At 46.2% G+C, this 25,523-nt stretch overlaps 1 protein-coding gene and 1 long non-coding RNA gene across 2 annotated transcripts in view; one reads left to right on the top strand and one right to left on the bottom strand.

Annotated features, from left to right (window-relative positions):
• Positions 1-25,523, bottom strand: part of LOC138970799 (uncharacterized) — a 482,774-nt gene that overhangs the window by 21,011 nt on the left and 436,240 nt on the right. The gene's annotated exons all lie outside the window — the stretch shown is intronic.
• The window catches only part of LOC138970790 (low-density lipoprotein receptor-related protein 6-like), a 92,198-nt gene that overhangs the window by 24,199 nt on the left and 42,476 nt on the right, over positions 1-25,523 (top strand). Inside the window, exons 2-8 of the mRNA XM_070343325.1 lie at positions 402-591; positions 877-1,080; positions 8,941-9,341; positions 21,608-21,739; positions 23,306-23,506; positions 23,906-24,101; positions 25,033-25,283. Coding sequence (XP_070199426.1) covers positions 402-591; positions 877-1,080; positions 8,941-9,341; positions 21,608-21,739; positions 23,306-23,506; positions 23,906-24,101; positions 25,033-25,283 — 1,575 coding nt within the window. The remainder of the gene's footprint in view (positions 1-401; positions 592-876; positions 1,081-8,940; positions 9,342-21,607; positions 21,740-23,305; positions 23,507-23,905; positions 24,102-25,032; positions 25,284-25,523) is intronic.

Genomic DNA, 25,523 nt, shown 5'->3' with positions numbered 1-25,523 from the left:
TAGTCGAAGGCAAGAAGCGCCAAAGAGTCCTGTACGCGTTTTGACCAAGGGTGCAATAGGGTGCCATTTGAGAATTAGCCGCTATATCGTATTATCTCTGTATGTGTGTGTGTGTGTGTGTGTTTAATCCAATATAAAGTGTACATTTGGTGGCGCAGTGGTACGTAATCTCAATGCACCCTTTGACGCATTGAAGGGAATTGTGATGGGACATTTTCAGATTTAATGTGCCATGGGCGCACTGGGCGCACTTAAGTAAATGAAACCCTGCAATGTTTTTTCCGTTGCGGTCCAACTGACTTATTCTCCTCTTAGTCTGGGAGCACCCCTGCAACAGTAATTTTCAAGTCGGTGCCATTTCTCGAAGATTTCTTATCTTACCTTTGATGTTGTGTTTTCAGGCCATCCTTTCTTGCTGTTTGCCAATCGCAGAGATGTGCGCATCATCGACGCAGAGGACCCCCAGTCCAACTCCACGGTTGTCATTAACAACCGAGAGGATGCGGCAGCGGTGGACTTCATCTTCAGCGACGGTTGGGTCTTCTGGACTGATGTCAGCCTGGAGGTCATTGAACGAACCTACCTGAACAGGTGAGGATGCTACTCTGAAGACAGAGTACAGCTGTGTGAGCAGCCTTCAAGCTGATGAGCCGTGCTATGTATAAATGCGTTGCACTTGCAGACACAGGAAATGGAGTCCTGAAGAGCACGGAACATATTTTTTCCTGTTTTTGTCCATACATGAAGGTATATGTTTTATGCATGTTTTTGATAAACCTGAGAAAAGAATGAATATCATTTTTCATAAATAATTTGACTCAGCTTCGCACAGAAAAAAACCACAGCCCTCCCCTAAATGGACCTATTTAATTTCAGCTCGCAAACAAGTGTCAATGTCATATCCACGGGCATTGTCTCCCCTGATGGCCTGGCGTGTGATTGGTTGGGAAAGAAGCTGTACTGGACAGACTCTGAGACCAATCGCATCGAAGTGAGCAACCTGGATGGAACGTACAGAAAGGTTCTCTTCTGGCAGCGTCTGGACCAGCCCCGCGCCATCGCCCTTGACCCTCAGAACGGGTAAGTTGTGTGGGACTGGCTCATCATGTACTAAACACGCACACAAACCTATTTCTGGTTATAGATTACGAAGTGTTGTGTCCCATGTTTACATTTCTTTTTGTTGTTGTTTTTATTGTAATTTTTATTTCAAATTCATGTAACCCTAGTTTAAAAATAAATAAATTTTGCCTTGCCTTGGTGAGCGACTTTTGTTGCAATTGTACGATAAAGTATGAAATGAAAGTCATACCTTTTTTTTCATAGTTTCTTTGCTGAGAATGACCAGCAATATTGGAAGTTTTTGAAGTTTATCACTTTTTGTTACTGTTATTTATTGTTTTCTGTCTGGCTGGCTGTCTGTCTGTCTGGCTGTCTGTCTGTCTGTCTGTCTGTCTGTCTCTCTCTCTCTCTCTCTCTCTCTCTCTCTCTCTCTCTCTCTCTCTCTCTCTCTCTCTCTCTCTGTCTCTCTCTCCCTCTCTCTCTCTCTCTCTCTGTCTCTCTCTCTGTGTCGAGGTATTGCACCTCGGTTCGACCGAAGCTAAGTTAAGAATAAATTCCTGTTGTGCAGCGGGTTAAAGTATTCCCTCATACCTCGGAGATATACCTTCACTCGCTCGCAGCGACGTCACGTGACGGAAAGAACGTTATCACACCATTGAAATGACATTCTTTCCGTCCCCTATAGGCGACGAAATAGGTCAAATTTTGTGCACTTTTTAGTGGAAAATGCTTCGACGCCGGAGCGGGTACTGGACCCAGTGCCGTTCTAGTGCAAGTGCACTACAAAGGCACTGCACCCAGTGCCGATAAGCGACAGCATTCTTTCCACCATCTAAAATGTCACGTGACGTCGCTGCGAGCGAGTGAAGGTATATCTCCGAGGTATGAGCGAATACTTTATCCCGCTGCACAACAGGAATTTATTCTTAACTTAGCTTCGGTCGAACCGAGGTGCAATGGGTGCTGTGTCTCTCTGTCTGTGTCTATCTCTCTCTCTCTGTCTCTCTCTCTGTTTCTCTCTCTCTGTCTCTCTCTCTCTGTCTCTCTCTCTCTCTCTCTCTCTCTCTCTCTCTCTCTCTCTCTCTCTCTCTCTCTCTCTCTCAAAACAAAAGTATGCAACCAGGGTAGAAGGACATGGGTAATGTCAGAAATTTCTTAAACAAGAGTGCTACTGTTACAGTTATCGCACTATGTTATCTCAAGGAATATTGTTTAGCACTCTCTCGTCTTTTGCTGCACCCCGTGTTCTGGCATTTCAAAATGCATCAAACCCATGCGTACGCAAGCTACAGTGAGGTTAGAGGTCTTGAAATCAGTTAAAACCTTACTTTCCCAGATTTTCTGTTCATAACCGGTAGCTCAGTTGGTAGAGCACTGGACTTGTGATCGAAAGGTCGCAGGTTCGAATTCGGGCCGGGACGGACACGGGTCAACTTTATGTGCAGACCCAGAGACGGAAGCCATGTCCCACCCCCGTGTCATCACAATGGCACGTAAAAGACCTTGGTCATTCTGCCATAAGTGCATGTGGCTGAATACACCTAAACACGCAGACACTTGGGTAGCACGACTCCGTTGCTGCTAGCTTTCCACTGGGAGGAAGCGACCCGAATTTACCAGCGATGGGACAATAAAGTAATGAAAATGAAAAAAAAAACAAAAAAACCCTTACTTTCCCAGATTTTCTGTTCATAACCTGTGAAATTTACCACCATTTTGATTTAAGACCTGATTTTCTACGATTTTGGGAGGTATCGAAATGGGGGTTCCACTGTACGTCAAGGGATATATCGTTTAACACTCTCTGGTCTTTTGGCTGCACCCCTTGTTCTTGAATTTCTAAATGCATCAAGCCTACGTGCGCACTCGAACAGCCTGCCCCTAATATTAGCTAAGGACCCCAAAAAATCAGCCACCAGCGAGCATTCTGACAGTTCCCACTCCATCGGAACCGGTGGGTGCTCCCCGGCCACTGACACTGCAGCTATCGGAGTGTGTCATTTCTGGCAGAGACGGATTAAACTCTCGAGTGGAATCATAAGCGCCGGGCCAGTCAAGCAGGATTAGGGGAAGCGAACAGGATTTGCAGAGGGGCCTGATGTGTTTGCTTTGGTTGATGGTCCACTTAGGTCCCTGTGCCCACTTCCCGCCCCACAGTGGAACCCCTGTTAAGACCCCTTTGTTATACACACCCCTCCCCCCTATAAGAAGATTCCCTACCCCCTCTTTGCTGTCTTGGATTTTCTGTTCAACAGTACAGTGGAACCTCCTCATGAAGAAGACCCCCCCCCCCTTTCCCGTGTTCAGACCTTGTTTTCTTTGATTTTCTGCTCATAGGGTCTGCAATTTCTAAGTTCTAACCCACCCCCCCCTTCCCCCCCTCCTCCTCCTCCTCCTCCCCCTCTTAAGATCTTATTATCTCAGATTTTGTCGAGGCCACAAAAGGTGTGTTCCACTGTAGTGGCAGTGACAGAGCGAGAGAGATCCTCTGTGTGGTGCTCTAGGGTTTGCGCAACTCTGGTCATTAGCATATTGTTGTCAATCTCTCCTCCCGTCGCATAGAACTATTAGCATAGTGTCACGGACCTTACCAGTGGAAATTCGGGTAGAGTTGGTGGGGTGGAGGTTGGGGCTGGGCGGGAGGATGAACTAGTTTAAAGAATTGATTGGCTCAGATTTGGAGCTGTAAGAAGATCAATCAATCAATCAATATGAGGCTTATATCGCGCGTATTCCGTGGGTACAGTTCTAAGCGCAGGGATTTATTTATTGTTTTTAATTTATTTATTTATTTATTTTTAAAAAAAAAATCAAAGAAGAGAAAGCTTTGATTTTTAAGCATCCTTTTGCTTTTGTGTCTGAAAACGACAGTAGCCGCCAACCTCTCTCTCTTCCAACCTCTCTCTCTTGGATAGAATTAGGATTGGAGAAGGGGGGAGGGGGGATTGATCGGCCGGTTTTGGTCTAGAGCTGCAAGAAGAACATTCTTTAATTTGTAAGCTTCTTTTTGTCTTGCTGTCTCACCCCCTCACACCTCCTGTAAACCACCCGCCCCGCCCCCCTTTTTCTCCCTCAAAACTCTCCCCTCACTGATTTTTGTAACTCATTCCTCCCTCCTCTTCCCCTCACAAAATTCTTTACCAGGTATAAACTTGAAAAAATATACATATAGATCCCTCTCTCTTCGCTTGTAGTACATGTAGCAGCAAGCGAGCTTTTCTAGTTTTCTAGTTTTAGGCGGGTTTTCAAGCGTTCAAGAGGCCCTGGTGTAATTAAGTGATTAAGGGGTATTCAAGCATGTGTCTGTGTCAACCGGTGTGCCAAGGTTTGTTTGGTGATTCTTCTGTGTCAGATAGTTATGCTACCTTCTTTTTAACAATGCCGAGAGAGAGAGAGAGAGAGAGAGAGAGAGAGAGAGAGAGAGAGAGAGAGAGAGAGAGAGAGAGAGAGAGAGAGAGAGAGAGAGAGAGAGAGAGAGAGAGAGAGAGAGAGAGAGAGAGAGAGAGAGAGAGAGAGAGAGAGAGAGAGAGAGAGAGAGAGAGAGAGAGAGAGAGAGAGAGAGAGAGAGAGTCACCCCGGCCTGTCCTTCCCACTCTGTCTCTCTCCTGCTGTTGGGGTACAGTGGGACCCCCCTTAAGGACCCCCACCTTATCACTTATTAAGCCCACCTCCTTTTTATACCTTTTTTATTTATTTTTTAATTATAGTGTTCTGTTCATAATCTCTTTAAAAGTACCCCATTTTTTAAGACCTGATTTTCTCAGATTGTCAAGGTCAAATAGGGGTGGAGGGGGAGGGACTGTTCCTCAGTGCCTGTGTTTGAAAATTCAAGTTTCCCTCTTGACAACCACCACCACCAGATTCCAGCCTCCCCCCCCCCCCCCTCCTCCCCATTGACTATACCACCCTCACCTGAGCCTGTGACAAGTGTGTTAGACCAGAGTTCTGAGTGTCACCTGATCGGTTTTCAAAGGTAGCTTGCCTCCAACACCTTGCCCATTAGTCTTTCTGGGGTCACTTGCTGATTCAAGGGGTAACTTTTCTCTTCAACAACCCTGAACCCCCCCCCCCCCCCCTTCCACTCCAGTCTTCACCACCAAGGACAAGCTAGGAGCTTGATTTGAGTGGACATTTCTTGAATGTTCTCTTTCTGTTTATTTTTTGTGTGCATAATTATTATATTGGTTGAATCACTTAAATAAATAAATTAGACTGGCGGAAAAAAAATCTCTTGAAAAAAATGCTGGAAGTAAAGAATCATTTGAAAAAAAATAGAATGGAAGTAAAATCATTACTTGGAAAAAAAGACTAGAAGTAAAGGATCACTCAGACCTGGGAACCCATACGATTTCGCCATATTTTGTACGCATGATTGTCAAGAATACGCTCAGTACGGTCAGTGGGAAAAAAATACGAGGAGAAAAATTCCTAGACTACTTTTCTTCACAAGCCCATCCTGAAGCCGATCCAGTATTTTGGCACATGATTACGTCACTAAATTAGCCGCTGTCGAAAAAAAATATAATCGGATCGTGTCAATCAATCAAAACAACCAGGCAAACGAAAGTACGGTATTTGGCGAAATCGGCTCCGAGAATAAACAAATGAAACAAAGAAGAAAAGTGAAAAAGTTTGAAGAAAAATATCACACACACACACAATTTGTAACCAACACACACATGTAGTCCCGCCCGGAATAAGCTTTTTTTGGATGATTTACGACTTTTGCGCACATTTCGAGCAGGTCGGAAAACACAACATGGCGGCTCTCGCTCCTCCAACTATCGCGAGACACAAAAAAACGAAATCGCGCGCACGCGAGATCCTGATACATCCGGTGTTTCTCTGTACGCTTGTCACGACGACTTGTTGACAAACGAAGATTCGCGAATGAAAGAGAAAAGCGCTGAGTCTTGAGTAGAGAGCTAATAAAGTACCGGTAATCGCTAATCGAGCGAAATGAAAATCCGCGGCGACTTCCATTAGGTGAATGCTATTCAAGTTTAGGTAACGTTTTAGCCGCATCTTTTTATAAGCCGCAATGCGATTTTTTTTTTAAAGTCGCGGCTTGTAGTCCGTCAAATACGGTACAGTTTTTGTCAGTAAAAATTGAAAAAAGCATTTGTTTTAAATGTATAGGTAAACTTAATTAACGGTGTGACGGACGCGCATGAGGCATGTTTTAATCATGGATGTGCAAACGCTGTGTGGAGTACGCTCATTTTTTTTAAAATACACCAAGTTTGTTTGAGAATACTCAGTGCAAAACAGGGGTTCCCAGGTCTGATCACTAGAAAAACAAAGACTACGAGTAACAAAATCATCTGGAAAAAAATAGACTAGAAATTAAGAATTCCTCTGAAGTTTCCCCAATCTCTTATAATACATTTGTACATACCCGCCCATCAGGGAAGAGGTGTGTTCTGTAAGACCCTTGCATTAACCTGTTTGAATTCATTAGGATTTCCTGGAAATGGTGGCATTAACAACCTACTTAGCTGCTTCGCTTTGGAAGATGTATAACACCCTGTAGTGTTAACCACAATGAATAGAATGGGGAACTATACAATTATTGATGCTGATTATACACTTTGGAATGAACAAGCGACTGCTCAAATTCTGTTCTTGTTCACGGCATCATGGCTGTTTTTTTCAGTCTGTATTCGGTGCAAACAAAAATAAAGAGAAAGGAGGAAAAAAGAAACTCGGAGGTTTGAGCGGAATGGCAGAGTTTGGAGTGGTGGGGTATAAACTGCGTTCTTTTATCATCCTTCTGTCTCCAGAAATTGATGATAATGCCTTGTTTATTGCACGTGTAATGTCCAAATTGCCATTTCCCTAATAAACCATCATCATATTAAGCCAGGCATGCTAATCTACAAGCCTGGATGCACATTCATTCGCCCATTTGTGCGTGAAACTCGCGCCACAAGCACAGAGAGAGGCAGAGAAACAGACGTACAGACACCTGTGCACAGACAAATGCAGGGGCACACACTGACTCAGACACACAGAGGCAAAGATCCCTCACACACACACACACACACTCACAAGCACGCACGCGCACACACACACAGATACGCACGCACGCACGCACGCACACACTCACATACATACACACACACTCGCTCTCTCTCTCTCTCTCTCTCTCTCTCTCAAAACTCATCCTTGTAAGAATCAAACCCTGCGTCTCTCTCATGAAAGGTGTGGGACAATGGGCTGAGGGAACATTGCCTTGGAACCCCCTGGCCATAAATCAGTAGGTGAATGGTCGACCTACCACCTTTAAAGCCTGTAACTGGGGGGGGGGGGGGGGGGGCGTGTGGGTGCAATTGTGTGCAGTGGAGGCCAGGGTTGCCTTGTTATTGATGTTGGGGGCCAGAGTGACTACAGCCCTCAGATGCCCTGTGGATGTAATGTTGGCTGTAGTGGGGTTATTGACAGGGGGGGGGGGGGGGGGGGGAGGGAGGAAGGAATATTGTCTTGCTGTGAGTAAGAAAAGAACAATTTAGGCAGGGTGGAAAGTGGGAGGGGGGGGGGGGGAGAGAGAATTTGTGTGTGAATATGGGATGTCCATTGGTATTGGTGACATGTAGCCTGAAGTAGGGATGTGTGTAATGTATGCGTGTGTGGACCTGTGATGTGCCAAGCTTCCTTGTGCTTTAACCTCAAATAAGTCAAACTTGAAAATCTTTACATCACACACCCTGAGGCAACCGACTAGCCCAGAATTTAAAGCACAGTAGGTCTTGATCTGCAGACAACATTTTATGAAAACACACACCTAACACATAGTATTACTAGTACATACATACATACACACCCCATCACTACCTACAGGGGAACTAATAAGGAATCAAACATGAATCATGGAATGGTTCATTGTGAGAATATAAAGCAAATGTTTGTGCATAAGGTCGCCACCTGAATTTGCAACCAAGGTCTTTTCGCAGAAAGTCTTCAACATGTATCCCCACATGTCCCTCTTGACTATTTTTCTTCGTGTTTCCTTTGGGGGGCTGGTAGCTCAGTGGGTAGAGCACTGGACTTGTGAACCGCGGGTCACGGGTAGCTCAGTGGGTAGAGCACTGGACTTGTGAACCGCGGGTCACGGGTAGCTCAGTGGGTAGAGCACTGGACTTGTGAACCGCGGGTCACGGGTAGCTCAGTTGGTAGAGCACTGGACTTGTGAACCGCGGGTCACGGGTTCGAATCCAGACTGGGACGGACACGGGTCAACTTTATGTGCAGACCCAGAGACAGTCATTCTGCCCATAGACCATTTATCCTGGACCGCCAACTAGCTCTCTCTCCGCTCTTTCTCTCTATTACGAGGTAGCGGCCTCTCGCATTTAGGAACCTACGCTTACATGGCCTTTCAGAAATCAGGGGGATGTCATATCCGGTGTCGATTGTAAACATGGACGAAGTTGCCGAGGTAAGTTCTGAAAATGCTAAAATAAACTCAGCTAAAGTGCATATGGAACATGTTTTTCGATGAGTTTTGTTAAGTTTAGTTTGGAGTTTAGGAAAATCCAGTTCATTGTCACCTCCCATTGTCACAAAATAACTGGAGCGTGCTTTCTTTTCACTGTCTTCGAATCGCTGGCCTTTCAAACCGGACGCTAAGCGCCCCTGAAAGTCGAGCGTCGTAACCTCGAAGGGTCACGTGACGAGTTGGCGGTCCAGGCTATTTGGTCTATGTTCTGCCAGAAGTGCAGGTGGCTTATTACACCTAAACACGCACATACCCGGGTAGCATGACTCTGTTGTTGCTAGCTTTCCACTGGGAGGAAGCGACCCAAATTTCACAGCGATGGGACAATAAGCAAGGCATAAGATTTACTTGATTAATGTTCACACCTTTTCTGGTTTCAGGTACGTTTACTGGACTGATTGGGGAGAGGTGCCCAAAATTGAGCGCGCAGGAATGGACGGAAACCAGGACTCACGGAAGGTCATCATAAGCGAAGACATCTTTTGGCCGAACGGGCTGACAATCGACTATGCCGATTCCAAGATCTATTGGGCCGACGCTAAGCTTCACTACATCAACAGCTGTGATTTTGACGGATCCAATCGGCGTAACGTCATCGAGGGAAGTCTGCCGCATCCTTTCGCCTTGACCTTGTTTGAGGACACGCTATACTGGACGGACTGGCACACACGTTCCATTCATGCGTGTGACAAACGAACAGCAAAGGAGACCATGGTTATTCATGAGGAGATCTATTCGCCTATGGATATTCACGTCTTTGATGCCAAGCGCCAACCGTCTGGTAAGACTTTCAGAGAGAGAGAGAGAGTGTGTGTGTTTTACAGTGGAACCCCCCTTTTAAGACCCTGTTTTATAAGACCTGTTCATATTCTCTGTAAAATTAACCCCATTTTAAGACTCCCTCCTTTTTAAGACCTGATTTTCTCAGATTTTTGGAGGTCTTAAAAGGGGGGTTCCACTGTATTGGTTATTGTATGTGTGTTTGTGCATTTTTGTCTTGCCAGCATCAGTGCTTCCAAACTAATTAGTTCTTACTAAAATTGGCTATTGTGATGTAAGTTTACGCAGTTCTGCATTTTGGTCTCAGGATTTGGGGCCGGGACAGTTGAAAGGAAGCAGTACTTTACCTATAACTACTAATAAACTACTGATTGTTTTATTCTGTGTCAATTCCTTTTTGATAACTTTGTCAGGTGAAAACTGGTGTGTGTTTTTTTTTTAAACATATTTTCAGAATTTAGCATTAGCCTTAGCCGTTCATTGCCAGAACCTGAAAGTAATACTTCGTGTGTTTAGCTTCTGTCTAATAGTCTTTTCCTGCAGAAGCAAAAACCAAATGTTTTCCTGAACTCACTTTGCCCTGAGCAGTACATGCACGGTTGCTGCATGCTTTCCCCATGGGTCCTTTTTTCTCTCCCCTACTCCCGCTCCCCTTTTATTCAAAACGTTTTCAATCTCTCAGTCACTTCTTCAGTAGTCAGTTACTCAATATTCCATGAGGGAGAAGAATTGGGGGGGGGGGCAGATTGTGTATGGTATACACAGAATTGAAAAATTGGGGAGGGGGGGGGTGTCAATTACAGCAAGTCCTTGAGGTTCACTCTCCTCTGCCAGTCTCATTCAAGTGGGATGCACCTGTATGTTCCAGGTTTCTGTGAATAAGTGTCACTATTTTTTCACCCAGTGGGAAGAATTTGCTAGTTATCTGATTAGGCAGCTGATTTATAGGGTTGATAAGGGGAGGGAGTTGCTGTGAGCTTATTTAAGGATAAGCCTAAGAGCAAAATGCCTGTGCTGGTTATTCTAGCTCAAGGAGCATGACAAACTTTAAAAAGGCGAACTCTTCCAGGAGTTTACCTCCAGAAGTTTACCCCCATTTTTCAGCCTTAAAGTTTTTATTTACTGCGTCTGCCTGCATTGATCTGTGATTGTGGTTGGCTGAGTTTGGATTCAGGTTTATGGTTTTTCTGTGATACCACTTGGGGTAGGTGTCATGACTGAAGGTGGAGGGCAGTCGCGACCCTAATGTTATCAGCTGAAAGCTGACAAGTTTATGACTCCACACAGATAAACTGTGAGCCAAGACCACCCTTGAAACTGTGATATATCTCCTTTTGGTCGAGGTTTGTCCTTGTGCTTTCAGTGGGGACGTGTTGTCATGCTCACCTGATATCGCAAAGAAATGCAACAGTTGCCAACAGTGTAACTTAATGTCAAAAGCATACACTGAAGCCAAGAAGGTTTTCTTAGATTCACAAACCTGACATTCCATGCCCATAACAAGCAACTCAAAGAAAGAACAATAGAAAAGAAAAGAAATTTAGTGTTAAAAGTAACTTTTCTTTTTGCAATAATTAAGTATTCTAAGCTGGAAGCTTGTTAGGTGGGAAACCCCCCCCCCCCCCCCCCCCCTTTTGACGACCTGAAAATATCAGGTCTTAAAAAGGAGGGAGTCTTAAAATGGAGGGAGTCTTAAAAAGGAGGGAGTCTTAAAATGGAGGGAATCTTAAAATGGAGGGAGTCTTAAAATGTAGGTAAATCTGCAGAGGTTACGAAAAGGTAATCTGAAAAAGCAAGGTCCTGGGGGGGGGGGGGGGGGGGGGGGGATGTCTGAATTTTGAATAGGGGGGTCTGAGAAGGGGGGGACCACTGTATCTGTTAATTTTGAACTACAGTTTTCTATGGTTCTTTGTGTTTTAAAATTTGTATAGTTTCTTCTTGACTCGATACTCAATATCTTTCCTAAAACATGTAGTTGTCCATTGGCAGCAAACAAGTTATTACTCCGTGTAGACAATAAGACTTGAACTCAAAGTGCAAATTGTAAGTATATATTGCAGTGCTCTCTCATGAATGTACTATAGTAATACAAATTAAAACACCATTTAAATCAATACAACCTAATTATTAATTGGAAAGCTATATTGTAACTTAATTTTGCAAATCAGCAAAGTCAGTCACGGTTGACTTGAAACTTCAAATCTGCGTTCAAGTAGAAATCAACAAGTCGCGTAAGGCGAAAATACAACATTTAGTCAAGTAGCTGTCGAACTCACAGAATGAAACTGAACGCAATGCAACGCAGCAAGACCGTATACTCGTAGCATCGTCAGTCCACCGCTCACGGCATAGGCAGTGAAATTGACAAGAAGAGCGGGGTAGTAGTTGCGCTGGGAAGGATAGCACGCTTTTCTGTACCTCTCTTCGTTTTAACTTTCTGAGCATGTTTTTAATCCAAACATATCATATCTATATGTTTTTGGAATCAGGAACCGACAAGGAATAAGATGAAAGTGTTTTTAAATTGATTTGGACAATTTAATTTTGATAATAATTTTTATATATTTAATTTTCAGAGCTTATTGTTAATCCAAATATAACATATTTATATGTTTTTGGACTCAGCAAATGATGGAGAATAAGATAAACGTAAATTTGGATCGGTTTATAAAAAAAAAAAATTTTATTACAATTTTTAGATTTTTAATGACCAAAGTCATTAATTAATTTTTAAGCCACCAAGCTGAAATGCAATACCGAAGTCCGGGCTTCGTCGAACATTACTTGACCAAAATTTCAACCAATTTGGTTGAAAAATGAGGGCGTGTGACAGTGCCGCCTCAACTTTCACGAAAAGCCGGATATGACGTCATCAAAGACATTTATCAAAAAAATGGAAAAAACGTCTGAGGATATCATACCCAGAAACTCTCATGTCAAATTTCATAAAGATCGGTCCAGTAGTTTGGTCTGAATCGCTCTACACACACACACACAGACACACACACACACACACACACACACACGCACATACACCACGACCCTCGTTTCGATTCCCCCTCGATGTTAAAATATTTAGTCAAAACTTGACTAAATATAAAAAGGAGAATGCTAGCAGTAGCATTTTGTCTTGACTTTCTGTCTTTGGGTTCAAATATCAGAGATGATATCAAATCAGGGGTTTATATTTAACTTTTAAGTTGAGAGATCATGTATCTGGGGAAGTCAGAGGAAAGAATATCTACATGTATGTTCTGCATTGTGTAAGTGACAGGCATGTGTATCTGTTATTCTGTACTTTTCACTTTTCTTCCCATGCGCACAGAATTCAAGAACACAGGAGGTAACACCATTTAAAGTCACTGAAATGCTTTGGATGTTGTCTCTACGGGTATATGTGTAAGGCCAAAAAAAAAAAAATGTCTGTTTCTGGTAACATGGATAAAAAAAATAGGGTCGGTAGGTAGGGATTTTTTTTATTTTTTTTATTTATTTATTTTTTTTTACCCCAAATGTAGACCAATAAAACTAACTTTAAAAATCGCGCAAATACGTTAAACATATTCACTATACATAGAGACAAGACACTCAACACATTTACAAATCGTCAGCGGACTTTCGTTTTCACACGTTTTTGTTGTTCATTTTCTCACCCTGTCACCACCAAACAAAAAAACAAAAAAGTTTGAGTTTGGAAAAAAAAAGTTTAGGGTCGGCGCCGAAATTTAGGGTCGGTCGGGTGACCAGAAACAGACAATTTTTTTTTGTCAATATAACACTTACCTCGACAGTACTATTCTTGCACATTATCTATTTTAGGCCGAAAAAAAATTGGACAAAACGCTGCGTGGGTACAATTATCTCCCATAACCATGCGCCACCGTGGATCCCAAGCACTGTCTGAGTGCTTCCCCCTTACAGGATGTAGGTGGCGCGTCCTCTTTCTTTTTTCGCGCGTGACAGTAGGCTGTGTTTCTGCTGCGCTCCCGGATTATTTTGGATTCTAGAGTCTTCTTTTCTGTGTGGATTACCACCTGTTGGATTTTTGTGTGTTTTTCCACTTCTGGCTTGAGGCTACGTTGTTTTTCTTCCAACTTGTGCCTCCGTTGTTGTGTGGCGGACTCGGCGTGCCTACCGTCCTACTTCGTGGTGACCGGTCGTCTGCTTCTCGTTTCGCCTCATTCACTTGAGTATTGACCTAATTTTCTTTGAATTTTGTTAATTCTCGATTTTTTAAGGGTACGTACAGGGCGAGGTAGGATGTCTCGTCTTGTTTTGGGCTCTGGTTCTACGGAACCAGAGTCTGCCGGGGGCAACCCTTCTCCGGGCGCACAGCGTCATGTTTTGCGCACGGACAGGGGGACCTTTCGGCGCTCCGACTCTCCCTCCCCAAACGCTTTGCGTTTGCGGCGAGGGAGGGCGGAGAAAGCCTGTTTGAGCAAGCTCAATGCGAGCTTGCTCAAACAGGCTGGGCTTGAACCTGGGACTTCGGGCGGGGCTGCGCCGTCGAAGGTTCGGGGAAGGTCGAGGGGAAAGAAAAAGCGTCTTTCTCCTTCTCCTTCCGTGGAACACGCTTCCCCCCCTTCGACGCCGTTGTCCGGCCCTCAGTCTCAGGCTTCAGCTCCTCCCGGTTTCAAGCCTGGGGGGAAGGTTTCCTTCTCCTCCCTGGCTCGAATCCGGGGGCGGGTCGATTCCCAACCCTCTTTGGGGGTTGGTGAATCTGATCTAGGGGCTACGGGAGAGACTCAGGTTTCGACTTCTTTCTTTTCCGGTGCCTCTCCTGTGCCCTCCTCGGTTTCCACCGCTGTGGAAGCCAGGAGGGACACGGGTCCTCCTCTGAACTCCCTCGCTGGGTCGTCTACTGCTGTTTCGACAGTAGTCTCGGACTCATGGGGGGGGAGATCGGAGGAGATGACGGGGTCTATGAATTCCCTCCCCGCTGGGGTTGGGATGCGAATTGACCCCGTTCAGGGCGGTCCTGTGGGGGCAGGGGTTTCAGGCATCGTGCCTACGACCACTGCTACTACGGTTCCCTCTGACGTCCGTGTGACTGGTGGCTGTCCCTCTATGAAACGCTCCGGCCGACTAGTTACTGGACGTGGAGGTGTTCGACAGAACGTGGTACTTCTGTCGAATGGTCAGGGCGACGGGAACATTGTTTCTGTTGCTCAAACCGACACCTCCGACCGGACCGTCTTGACCCCACGCCATTCCTTAGCGTCTGGTGTTCGGGTGACGGATGGTCCGGACCAAGGGTCCGGAACGGTCCAGGCTTACGGGTCGGGATCGAACCGGACCCACGGGTCCCGACTGGACTTGACCTCCGGGTTTGGTCCGGACGGGACCCATGGTACGGGACCGTACCGGACCTTAGGGTCCGGTGCGGGACAGTACCTCTGGCCCTTGCCGGACCCCCGGACCTACGGGTCCGGATGGTACGGTACGGGACCAGTGGTCCGGTCGGGACCGGACCACCCGACCACCTCTGTTGGTCCGGGTGGTCTGGCACCGAACCGGAACACACCGGACCACCGGACCTACGGGTCCGGATGGTACGGTACGGGACCAGTGGTCCGGTCGGGACCGGACCACCCGACCACCTCTGTTGGTCCGGGTGGTCTGGCACCGAACCGGAACACACCGGACCACCGGACCTACGGGTCCGGATGGTACGGTGTTTCCACGTCCGGACCGAACCACCCGAACACTTTTGTGGGTACGGATGTTTCTGTGCCGAACGGGACCTCCGGATGGTACGGGACCGGACCGGACCACCGGACCGGACCGGACCACCGGAACACCGGACCACTCGACCGGACCGGACCGGACCACCGGAACACCGGACCACCCGACCGGACCGGATCGGCACCCCCGACCGGACCGGACCATTTCTTTTCTGATCAGACCCGATGGGTCCCTGTTCAGTCTATAAATGGCGGGGGTTCGTTGGCTGGACTGACCCAACAGTCGCAGGGTTTTTGTTGTTCTCTCCCTTCGGCTGCTGGAGACGTTTCGTCTTTGGGGCAGGGGTCTTCGCGGCCTCTTGCTTCAGTGGGCGTTTCGTCACAGTCTACTTCATCACTTTCGGCTCCTCCCCCTCAAGCTTCCTACACTCCTGCTGTTGAGGAGTTGTCGGGAAGTGAAGAGGAGAGTGAGTCAGAGGACGATGGGGAGGAGGATCAGGGTCGCCCTGAGGTTAACACTGATCCTCTACCCTTGCCGGTTTCTGATGGAACTTCCGAAGCTATGCTTCGTACTTTCCAACAGTACATGACAGACATCACGCGGCGTCTTGACGCCACGGATGCCTCTCTTAAGCGTCTGTCGTCTAGTGTTCCCAACCCTTCGGTTGACACACAGGACGTGGAGTCTGAGGACGAGAGGCAGGAGGCTCTCCCTCGCACAGCTAGAAGGACGTTTGAACAGTTTCAGGACGTCCTTCCCTCCGACGCCCTCTCGTCCTTGGAGTCCGCTTCGGCCCGGGCGCGGGAGGCACACGCCGCGTCTGCCGGCGGCTCGTTTTATGAACGATCCGGCCGCCAGCAATTCGCGTTCCACCCTAGTCTTAGTGCCACGGTGGAAGCGGCAGCACATCGCCTGAGGAGTACAGATTCACGTGCGAACGCGACCTATGTTCCTCGGGAGGACGCGGATTCAGTGCCGTGCTTTCCTTCGGGAGGCGCACCTCCACTGTTTCCTCGTGTCCAATCTGTTTCGTCCCTCCCTTTTCCCTTTGACTCTCGAACTCTCCCTTTCCAGACTTCGAGTGTTCAGGGTGGGGCTGACGGTGATGTGTTCGTTGGAGAGGTGCCTTCGGTCAAGAAGGTGGAACTGAGCTCTGCTTCGTTCCACAATCTTGAGGCCACCGTTTCTTCCATTGTCGAGGCCCAATCACAGGCCTTGACATGGATGAGCACGCTGTCCACACTGTTGGACCCTCCCGATCGGGCAGAGTCCGATTCCACTCGGGTCCTTGACACGGTTCGAGTGGATCGGGCTTTGCATGCCGTGCGATCGTGCGTGACGACTGCGGCAGAATTGGCCATTGGAACACGGGTCCACTTGTTGGCCCTGTTCCGTGATCATTTTCTGGCTACTTCTTTAGTGCCTCCGGATATGAGGAAGAGTCTGAGGAACACGTTTCCTCAGCCTTCTTCCCTTTTTCATCCGGGCACTGTCCGTTCTGTGGTGGAGTCCACACGCCAGAGGAACACTGATTCTCTGATGGTTGGCCTCGCTGCTTCGGCGACGTCGGCGGGGAGTAAGAGAAGTGCTACAGTCACCTCCAGCTCCCAGCCTCAGAAGAAGAAGAAGAAGAAGCCAGTTTCACTGCCTCCTTCTTCCTCCTCTCAGGCGCCTGTCGCGTTCCCCCCTGCGGCCCCGGCTTCTCGTGCTCCCAAGCGTAAGAAGAAGGGTGCTCAGACAGGTAAGGGTAAGCAGCACCACCAGGGGGGTGGTCGCAAGCCTGCGCCTGCCCGCCAGCAGAATTTTCAGTGAGTCCCGGCCCTACGTTGACGCCCCCTCAAGTTGCCCCTCTTTCGTCCGTCGGTTCCCTTTTTCGGGCCCGCGACATGTGGGGCAGACTGGTCTCCAACCAGTTTATCTTGAGGGTGGTGGGGTCGGGGTTTTCTCTACCGCTGTCGTCACAACCTCCATTGTCCGCTCTACCTTTGACGTTCCCCCCTCCTCGAGACCCTGCCAGATGGCAGGCTCTTCAAGACGAGGTGAACTCGTTGGTCGAGAAGAAGGCTGTCTACCCCCTTTCTCAGCCTTCTCCGGGGTTCTACTCCCGCCTGTTCACCGTCCCCAAAAAGGACGGCAGGTTCAGGCCGGTGTTGGACCTCTCCACCTTGAACTTGTACCTTCGCAGGTGCAAGTTCAAGATGGAAACCCCTTCGTCGGTCCGGTTGGCCATCCGGCCAAACGATTGGGCCACGTCTGTGGACCTCCAGGATGCTTACTTCCACATCCTGGTGGCCCCGGGGTACCGACATCTGCTCCGGTTTGTTTGGGAGGGCACAGTGTTCGAGTTTCGGGCCCTCCCATTCGGCCTGTCCTTGGCCCCGCTGATTTTTACAAAGGTGGTCAAGGAGCTGGCGGCGTTGGTCAGAGCTCAGGGTGTGCGTCTGCGTCAATATTTGGACGATTGGCTCACCCTGGCCCAGTCTCGCGATCAATGCCTCCAACACACCCGGCAGGTCCTGGAACGGACCCATGCTTTGGGGTTCCAGATACAGTGGCACAAGTCAGACCTCGTGCCAGCCCAGCAGTTTTGCTACTTGGGGATGGCGTTCGACACAGTGCTTTACACTGTGTCTCCCTCCCCGGACAGAATCCTCTCCCTGAGGCGAAAGATCCTCTCCATTCAGGCTTGCCGCGCTGTTCCTCACAGGCGGCTGGCGGAACTGTTGGGTTCCATGGAGTCTGTCGCTCTGCTGCTGCCCCTTGCAAGGCTACACAAACGTCCCCTGCAACGGGCAGTAGCAGATCGGACTTCCAGGCCTCTCGATTACACCGAGTTGGTCCAGATCGGGCCTTGGTTTCACGAGGCTGTAGTCCAATGGCTGGACCCGATCTGGCTCAACTCTGCGGTGCCTATCCAACCGAGACGGCCGTCTCTCTTCCTGTACACCGACGCTTCTACGCGGGGTTGGGGGGCCCACCTGGACCTGCACGAGGCCCAGGGGGTCTGGACCCAGGAGGAGTCCCTCCTACACATCAACTTTCTAGAGTTGGAGGCGGTTCGTCGGGCTCTGCTGGAGTTTCGCCTCCTGATTCGGGATCAGGATGTGTTGGTCCACGGGGACAACACCACATGCCTAGCTTACCTTCGCCACCAGGGGGGCACCAATTCTCGGTCCCTCTCCCTGTTAGCGGAGGAGATTCTGCTCTGGTGCCAGACCAATCAGGTCCGGATGTCAGTCCAATTCGTTCCGGGGAAACTGAACGCCCTGGCCGACATTCTCAGTCGGGGCGATCAGGTTCTCCCCACAGAATGGACCATCGCTCACAACGTTCTACGGCGTCTGTGGGCAAGGTGGGACCGTCCTCTGATCGATCTGTTCGCAACTCGATTCAGCGCTCGGCTTCCCAGGTACGTCAGCCCCTTTCGAGACACGAATGCGTTCCACGTGGACGCATTCACTCTCTCGTGGAGGCTCCTCGATGCTTACGCCTATCCCCCGACATCTCTGATTCCGAGGGTACTGGCAAAGTATCTGCAGGAACGGCCAAGACTGATTTTGGTCGCGCCTTACTGGCCAACAGCTCCGTGGTTTCCAGATCTTCGCGGTCTCACCCACGTAGACCCTCTACCTCTGAATCTGGACGGGGGAAGTCTGCTCCAGCCTCGATCAGGCCTCCCTCATCCACGTCCAGAGAGTCTGTGCTTGACCGCATGGCTCTTGTGCGCTCCAAACTGCTTGCACTAGGATTGCACAAGAGTTCAGTAGAGTTTTCCTTGAACGCTAAGAGGCGATCAACTAATCAGCTCTATGACTTACGCTGGAGAGCTTGGGCCTCCTTCGCCTTGTCCAAGGGGATAAAGCCGCTTTATCCCTCAACACAGGACTTGGCCAACTTCCTGGTGGAAGTGTATCAAAAGAAGAGTCTTTCTTCTAAGACTCTTCTTGGATACAAATCTGCCATCACTTCCACGATTGCGGCTGCTACTGGTCGCAGACCTGAACACTTGATCAGTTCCTCCCTCATTGCTAATGTCCTTTCGGGTATTAGCAATGCAGCGGTGTCTAAACCTCGGGTTTCATTTCCCAAGTGGGATGTCTTCCTGGTTCTCAAACTCCTGCGTAGCAAGGAGTTTGAACCCCTGGCAGGCATTAGTATCAAGTTCCTGACTTTTAAGACTGTGTTCCTCATCGCTTTAGCCACTTGCCGTAGACTCAGTGGTATTCAAGCTTTGAGTGGCCTGGAATTTGACATTGAGTTCACCACACATCAGGTGACGTTGGCTTTCCTACCAGACTTTCGAGCCAAGAATCAGAATGCCTCGGAGTTGTCCAAACCAGTAGTCATTCAAGCCTTGGCTCCCACTCTTGAACATGATGACCCTGATCGCTTCCTCTGCCCAGTACGTGCCCTTAGAGTGTACCTGGATAGAACACGTAGCTTTCGGTCTTCTAAGCGGTCACTGTTTGTCTCGCTTAATCCGAAGTACCAATCGGATATTTCTAGACAAACTTTAGCTCGTTGGCTGACCTTGCTTATCAAACAGGCTTATGTTCATGCTCAAGTGGATGTGGTCCCTGACATCAGGGCACACGAGATTCGGGCTATCGGCTCCTCGTTGGCGCACGTGCGGGGTGCCTCGCTCCAAAGCATAATGGCGGTCGCGTTCTGGAAGACTCCAGCCACGTTTATTAACCACTATATGCGAGACTTTTCCAGTCTCAGGCTTGACCAGTCGTATGGCATTGCCAAAGCAGTGGTTGCCAGCATGGTCACGTCAGTCTAAGGTATTTTTCTTGGGTATATTTTCTTTTACAGTAGTACTGTTCGAAAATTGCCTGGGTATCTTAATCCTTGGATTTAAGTGATTTTGATTAAGGAGTTTAATACTCTACATATCACCCTCACACCACTCTGGTATTCTGTGCAAGAATAGTACTGTCGAGGTAAGTGTTATATTGACTGTAAGGCTTCTTTTTAAGCCTACTGTCTATATGATACTTACCGAGACAGTACTATTAGAGTTTCCCTCCCGCCTCCCCTCTTGATATGTTATGGGCTTTTTGAGGGTCTGCAGCTCATAAAGAAAGAGGACGCGCCACCTACATCCTGTAAGGGGGAAGCACTCAGACAGTGCTTGGGATCCACGGTGGCGCATGGTTATGGGAGATAATTGTACCCACGCAGCGTTTTGTCCAATTTTTTTTTCGGCCTATAATAGATAATGTGCAAGAATAGTACTGTCTCGGTAAGTATCATATAGACAGTAGGCTTAAAAAGAAGCCTTACATTTGGCCTAATATATATATTAGTTGCAGTTTTTGTTCTTCATTTGTCAAACATTTTGTCCGTTTTTCTTTTCAGTTGGGAAAACGATTCGATGTTACAGTATTTTTTAATTACCAAAAGTGTCAATTATGTCCTTTGTACTTGTTGCAATAGTTTCCTTTTAATTGAGATTTGGTCATAAAAAGTGGTCTACTTTTGTATGTGCCTTTGGTTATTTTTGTTGATATTTTTATATTTTTTAATCACAGCTACTGTTTTTCATCTGAGCTTCTAGAAGTAAAAATAGATGAAAAAAATGTTGCATAAAACCATGTACACACTATACAGTTAACACAGAATATAATTCATGATTATGTTTTCATTGAAGGGGTTTCACTTCTGCATGTGTCCCAGAAAATGAATATTTGTGTAATAGGTCTTTATTATTTCATTGTGCAGGCAAAGCTGTTGATAATTATGTTTGTTTTTTATTTGGAAATGTTGGGTTATTGTTGTGCGGCAGTAGACTTTTGTGTGTACTGTCTGTTCTGAAGCTTATGCATGCACTGTTATATTGTAAAGGTGTTAAGGTATTCTGTGTTATACCTTTTATTGCTTTTCTCTTGAAATTCTGTGTGTGTGTGTGTGTGTGTGTGTGTGTGTTTTCTTGTCTAGATTAAAGCAGGCCTATGTTCCGCAGTTTTTGTTGTTGTAAATGAAGCATTTAAAAAGGTGGTTTTGATTTTCTTCTCAAATCTGCGTAAGTTCGAATTATCATTTATTTGTGTGTAGCTTTGGGGGTGAGGTCTGTGGGGGCGCTCCTACATCATACTACATGTGATTCAGCTTTTGATGACCATTTTCACTGGGTTTTTTTGTCTCAATGAGTGAAACAATTATTTGCTCTGTAAGTTGTACGATTTTGTCTCTGTAACAAACAGCCAACGTCCTTATTTATACTTTCAACTTTGGTTGTTTGATTCAGAAATATGCTTGAAATTGTGTTGTAAGGGGCTTGCAGGAAAATGGCGTGTGTGGAAGATACTAGAAATAATCTCTAAATGTTTACACAGCTGAAAAATCACCAGGTAGTCATAAACTCTCTTTTTTCCCCTCCAGGTGTACTAAGCTGACCCTGGAATTATTTCACACAAAATACATGTTCAGTATTAAGATCATGCATCTGTGTGTTTTCTTACTGCCGTGACATCATCGTGTGGGTTTGAGAAGTTCTTATACTGACCAACCATTACTTGAAGTAAACCAATATTGATATGTTTTGCGAGTTACAATCAACTGTGGTCATTTTTCCAGGTGTCAACCCTTGCGGGGACAGCAATGGTGGATGCTCTCACCTGTGCCTGATGTCGCCGCGGCAACCTTTCTACGCCTGTGCCTGCCCCACTGGCGTTAACCTCTTGGACGATGGCAAGACATGTGCAGAAGGTTCGCAGAAAGATGACACTTAACAATAGATCTTGTTGTTTATACATTGGTACCTGCGATGAAAGGACACCCCTAGGACCAGCGGAAAGTGTCCCTACATTGCAGGTGGCCTGTCATGACAGGTATATTCAGTAAAAATGATAGAGAAAAGGGCAACATGTGTCCTCTAATGGGAGGTGACCTGTTGTCGGAGGTGCCTCACAACACAGGTACCCAGTAATGGGATTCATACATATTCATGAGAGGTACCTCTTTAAAAACCTACCCTTGGAAAAGGCTTAAAAAAAAATCAAAAACAAGAATGGTTAGTTAGTGGAATGTTTATTTTTTGACATAACAAAACATTGACAAGTACTTGGACCCCACTGGTTTTATGTTAAACAGCCTCTCAGTTTTTGGATTTGTTGGAACAAGCTGAAAGTGTACTTTCAGTGTAGCAGACCTGTTTACCCTTACGATTTTGGCGTAATTTATTACGATTTTCTGCAAAAAATACGCCATTCCGCTATCCGTGTCAAGACTACGATTTTCATAAATAAAAAAAATGTAAAAAAAACAAAAACAATTCACATGTTTGACATTGTTTTTTTCAATGGCAAAATGGGGTGAAAAAGCACAGGACTGACCAGAGATCATGTCTGTCTGATGAGAAGCTGGAGAGTCTTATTCTAGTGGTGAAGTCTCGCCCTCACTCATTCGGCAAGCGCAAGTACAGTAGAGAAGCGCTTGACACACTGAAAAAGGCCTACTACGAGCACAAAAAAAGAATCAGTGATGCATGTGCTTTTGATGTGATCTTCTTTGAAATTATGATGACTACAAAAACTGACTGATGTGTTTTGTTTGTGAATGATGGATATATGTGCATGATTGCGTTTCGCAGACACAGTTGTCATGTGCGTTGTAATTGGCGACGAATGCTGGATGATTACTATTTTTGTGCCAGGATTACTATTTTTGGGGCTGAGTATTACTCCAAAACACTTATGGGGGTAAACAGGTCTGGTGTAGGTGTCCAGTTATGACAGGTATAGTTTTGTTCAGTATCCCAATAATGATGTATTATCAGACGATCCTTGCACCACAGGCACTGGAGTGGCAACTTTTTCAGACAAAGTGACAAATTTGGACTTGCAATGGGATCAACTTCCTCTAAAACAGTAAACTAAGGGGCCAGCAGTACATGTAGAATGTACAATCTGAGGGTGTAGACTGTTCTCATAATTACAATTTCTGCACCATTTCATCAATTACAATTTCTTCACCATTTCATCAATTACAATTTCTTCGCCATTTCATCAATTACAATTTCTTCGCCATTTAATCAATTACAATGTTTTCACCATTTCATCATAAAGAAGGTCTTGTTATGTTAACTCCACGATCTAAGTTGGTGTTGTGTGTATGTTTCTAATTCTGAAAATTCAGAAAATTACAGAGATATGTGCTTTGCAGTGAAAGAAATATTAAATTTACCACAATAGAGTATTTATTTTTCACCTGCTTCTCTGCCTTTGCAGCCTTCCTGTGTCTGTATTTTAATGTCCAATGTGTTTTATATCGCAGGTGCAAAGGATATGCTGTTTCTGGCACGTAGGCGAGACTTGCGCAAAATTTCCCTGGACATGCCTGACTACACAGCAGTCGTTCTGCCCCTGGAAAACATCCAGCACGCCATTGCCATCGACTATGACCCGGTGGAGGGATACGTTTACTGGACAGATGACGAGGCCAGGGCCATTCAGCGATCTAGACTGGACGGTACAGGTAGGTGTTGGTTATGCAGTGTTTTGTGAGAAAGAGAACAGAAATCATGTCCATCAATCCACTGCTTCAGTATTGCGAGAAGAAAAAAAATCATGAATATTATTTATTAATTTAATTATCAGTCAATCTATTGCTTCAGTTTTGTGACAAAGAGAGCAAAAATCATCTATCACTTTAATCAATCAACCAATTGTTTCACTGATTTTGAAAGAGTCAAGATTGCTGCTCATATTTACTGAAATTCAGTGATCTCTTCGAATTTTAAGCCTTGTAATTGTTTTTGTTTTACAGGATCTGGGTTGGTGTTTTTTTATGTTCAGGAATGTGCTGTGTCTGAAGGTTCAAATGAATCTTACGCTGTAATGAGAAAACAATTAAACACACTTTTGTCATTTTCAGGTCAAGAAATTTTGGTGAACACAGAAGTGGACCATCCAGACGGCATCGCCATTGACTGGATTGGACGCAACCTGTACTGGACGGACACGGGCATGGACCGTATCGAAGTTTCACGCCTCAACGGCAGTGCCAGGAAGGTCCTCATTGCTGACCACCTGGATGAACCCAGGGCCATCAGCCTTGACCCCACGTCAGGGTGAGTCAGGGTCACGGAATCCGAATGTCAAATTAAAAATATGTACAGTGGAACCCCTCCCTCTTATTTAAGATCCGCCGTTTGAGGATCTTTCCTAAAGTCTGTCTTTGATTGAGCCCGAAAATTGATTCCAAAGGGTGGGCAAATTTTGGTCAGGATGGTCTAACGCTAATGAAGTTATTTGGATTGGTTGTAAACTTTTCTTCAGGCCATTGCGATCAATGTCTTAATCTTCAGACCTGTGCACATCTACGGTTTCTCCGTAATTTCTCCGATTTTTATATGCAGAATATGGTGCTACGGATTTTCAATTAAAATTCCGAAGTTTTACGTAAAAAAAAATGTTTTGTACTTTTTTTCTCTAAGATGTTTTGACCAATTAGTTGGCACTTGCGCTGAAAAGACGTTTTCCGATTTACCGGAAGCGCGCGTGTTCTCAGCATTGAGTCTTTGTTCTTAGACTTAGTTCGTCCAGCGTCTGCGTGGCAACTTGTGATTGAAGTGAAACATGGAAAAGAAAAAAAGAGTGCGAGATTCAGATAGTGAAGAGGAGACACCAGCTCTGTCACCAAAGAAGAAGAAAACGGCACAACAGTGCTGGAAGTCCAGTTATTCTCAAGACAACCTTGAGATCGTGATAGTAATTCCCATTCTACTGCGTCATAGTGTTTTAGTTTGTGTGCTTTGTGAGCAGAATCGTGTCTTGAACTATCGTTACAGCTTACTACTGAAACATTTTATAAAAACTACTAAAATTTGGTTTGTTTACTACTGATAAGTGTTTTGAGTGTGCACAGGTCTGAATCTGTATATTAAACAAGCTGCTAGCGGTGAAACCTTTCCAAGTAAAATGAACCATCAGAGTTTGACTTAGCAATGTTTTATATTTCTTTGAAGTCCATAAATCAAAACATCCTCTTTTTACATGCAGGTACATGTATTGGACTGACTGGGGCAAGAAACCAAAAATCGAGCGAGCGAACCTGGACGGCACAGAACGACGCGTGATTATCGACAGCAACTTGGGTTGGCCCAACGGTCTTGCAGTGGATTTCAAGGCGGGTCGTCTGTACTGGGGCGACGCCAAGACGGATCACATTGAAACGGCAGACTTGTTGGGAGGCGACCGGCGTGTGTTGGTCGAGGAAAACTTGCCCCACATATTTGGCTTCGCCTTACTAGGTGAGTAACTATGTGCAGAAGTTCATTGATTAGAAGAAATCAACCACTATAACTTGCATGCAAGGGAAGCAAGCAGTTCAACTTGGGCAGTGACAGTGAAGGGGGAATACGAACTTGTAAGATGATATACCTGTGCAGTGTGTTGTTTATTTTTCGTCTTCTTTACACACCGTTTTTGCATTGAAGATAATGTCCTTTTGGTGTATATGATGATGTTTCACAACACAGATCTGTTGAAGC

This window comes from Littorina saxatilis, linkage group LG7 (assembly GCF_037325665.1).
Source record: "Littorina saxatilis isolate snail1 linkage group LG7, US_GU_Lsax_2.0, whole genome shotgun sequence".
Lineage (NCBI taxonomy): Eukaryota > Metazoa > Mollusca > Gastropoda > Littorinimorpha > Littorinidae > Littorina > Littorina saxatilis.
The sequence above is the reverse complement of the archived record's forward strand: the minus strand, read 5'-3'. Positions and strand labels throughout refer to the sequence as shown.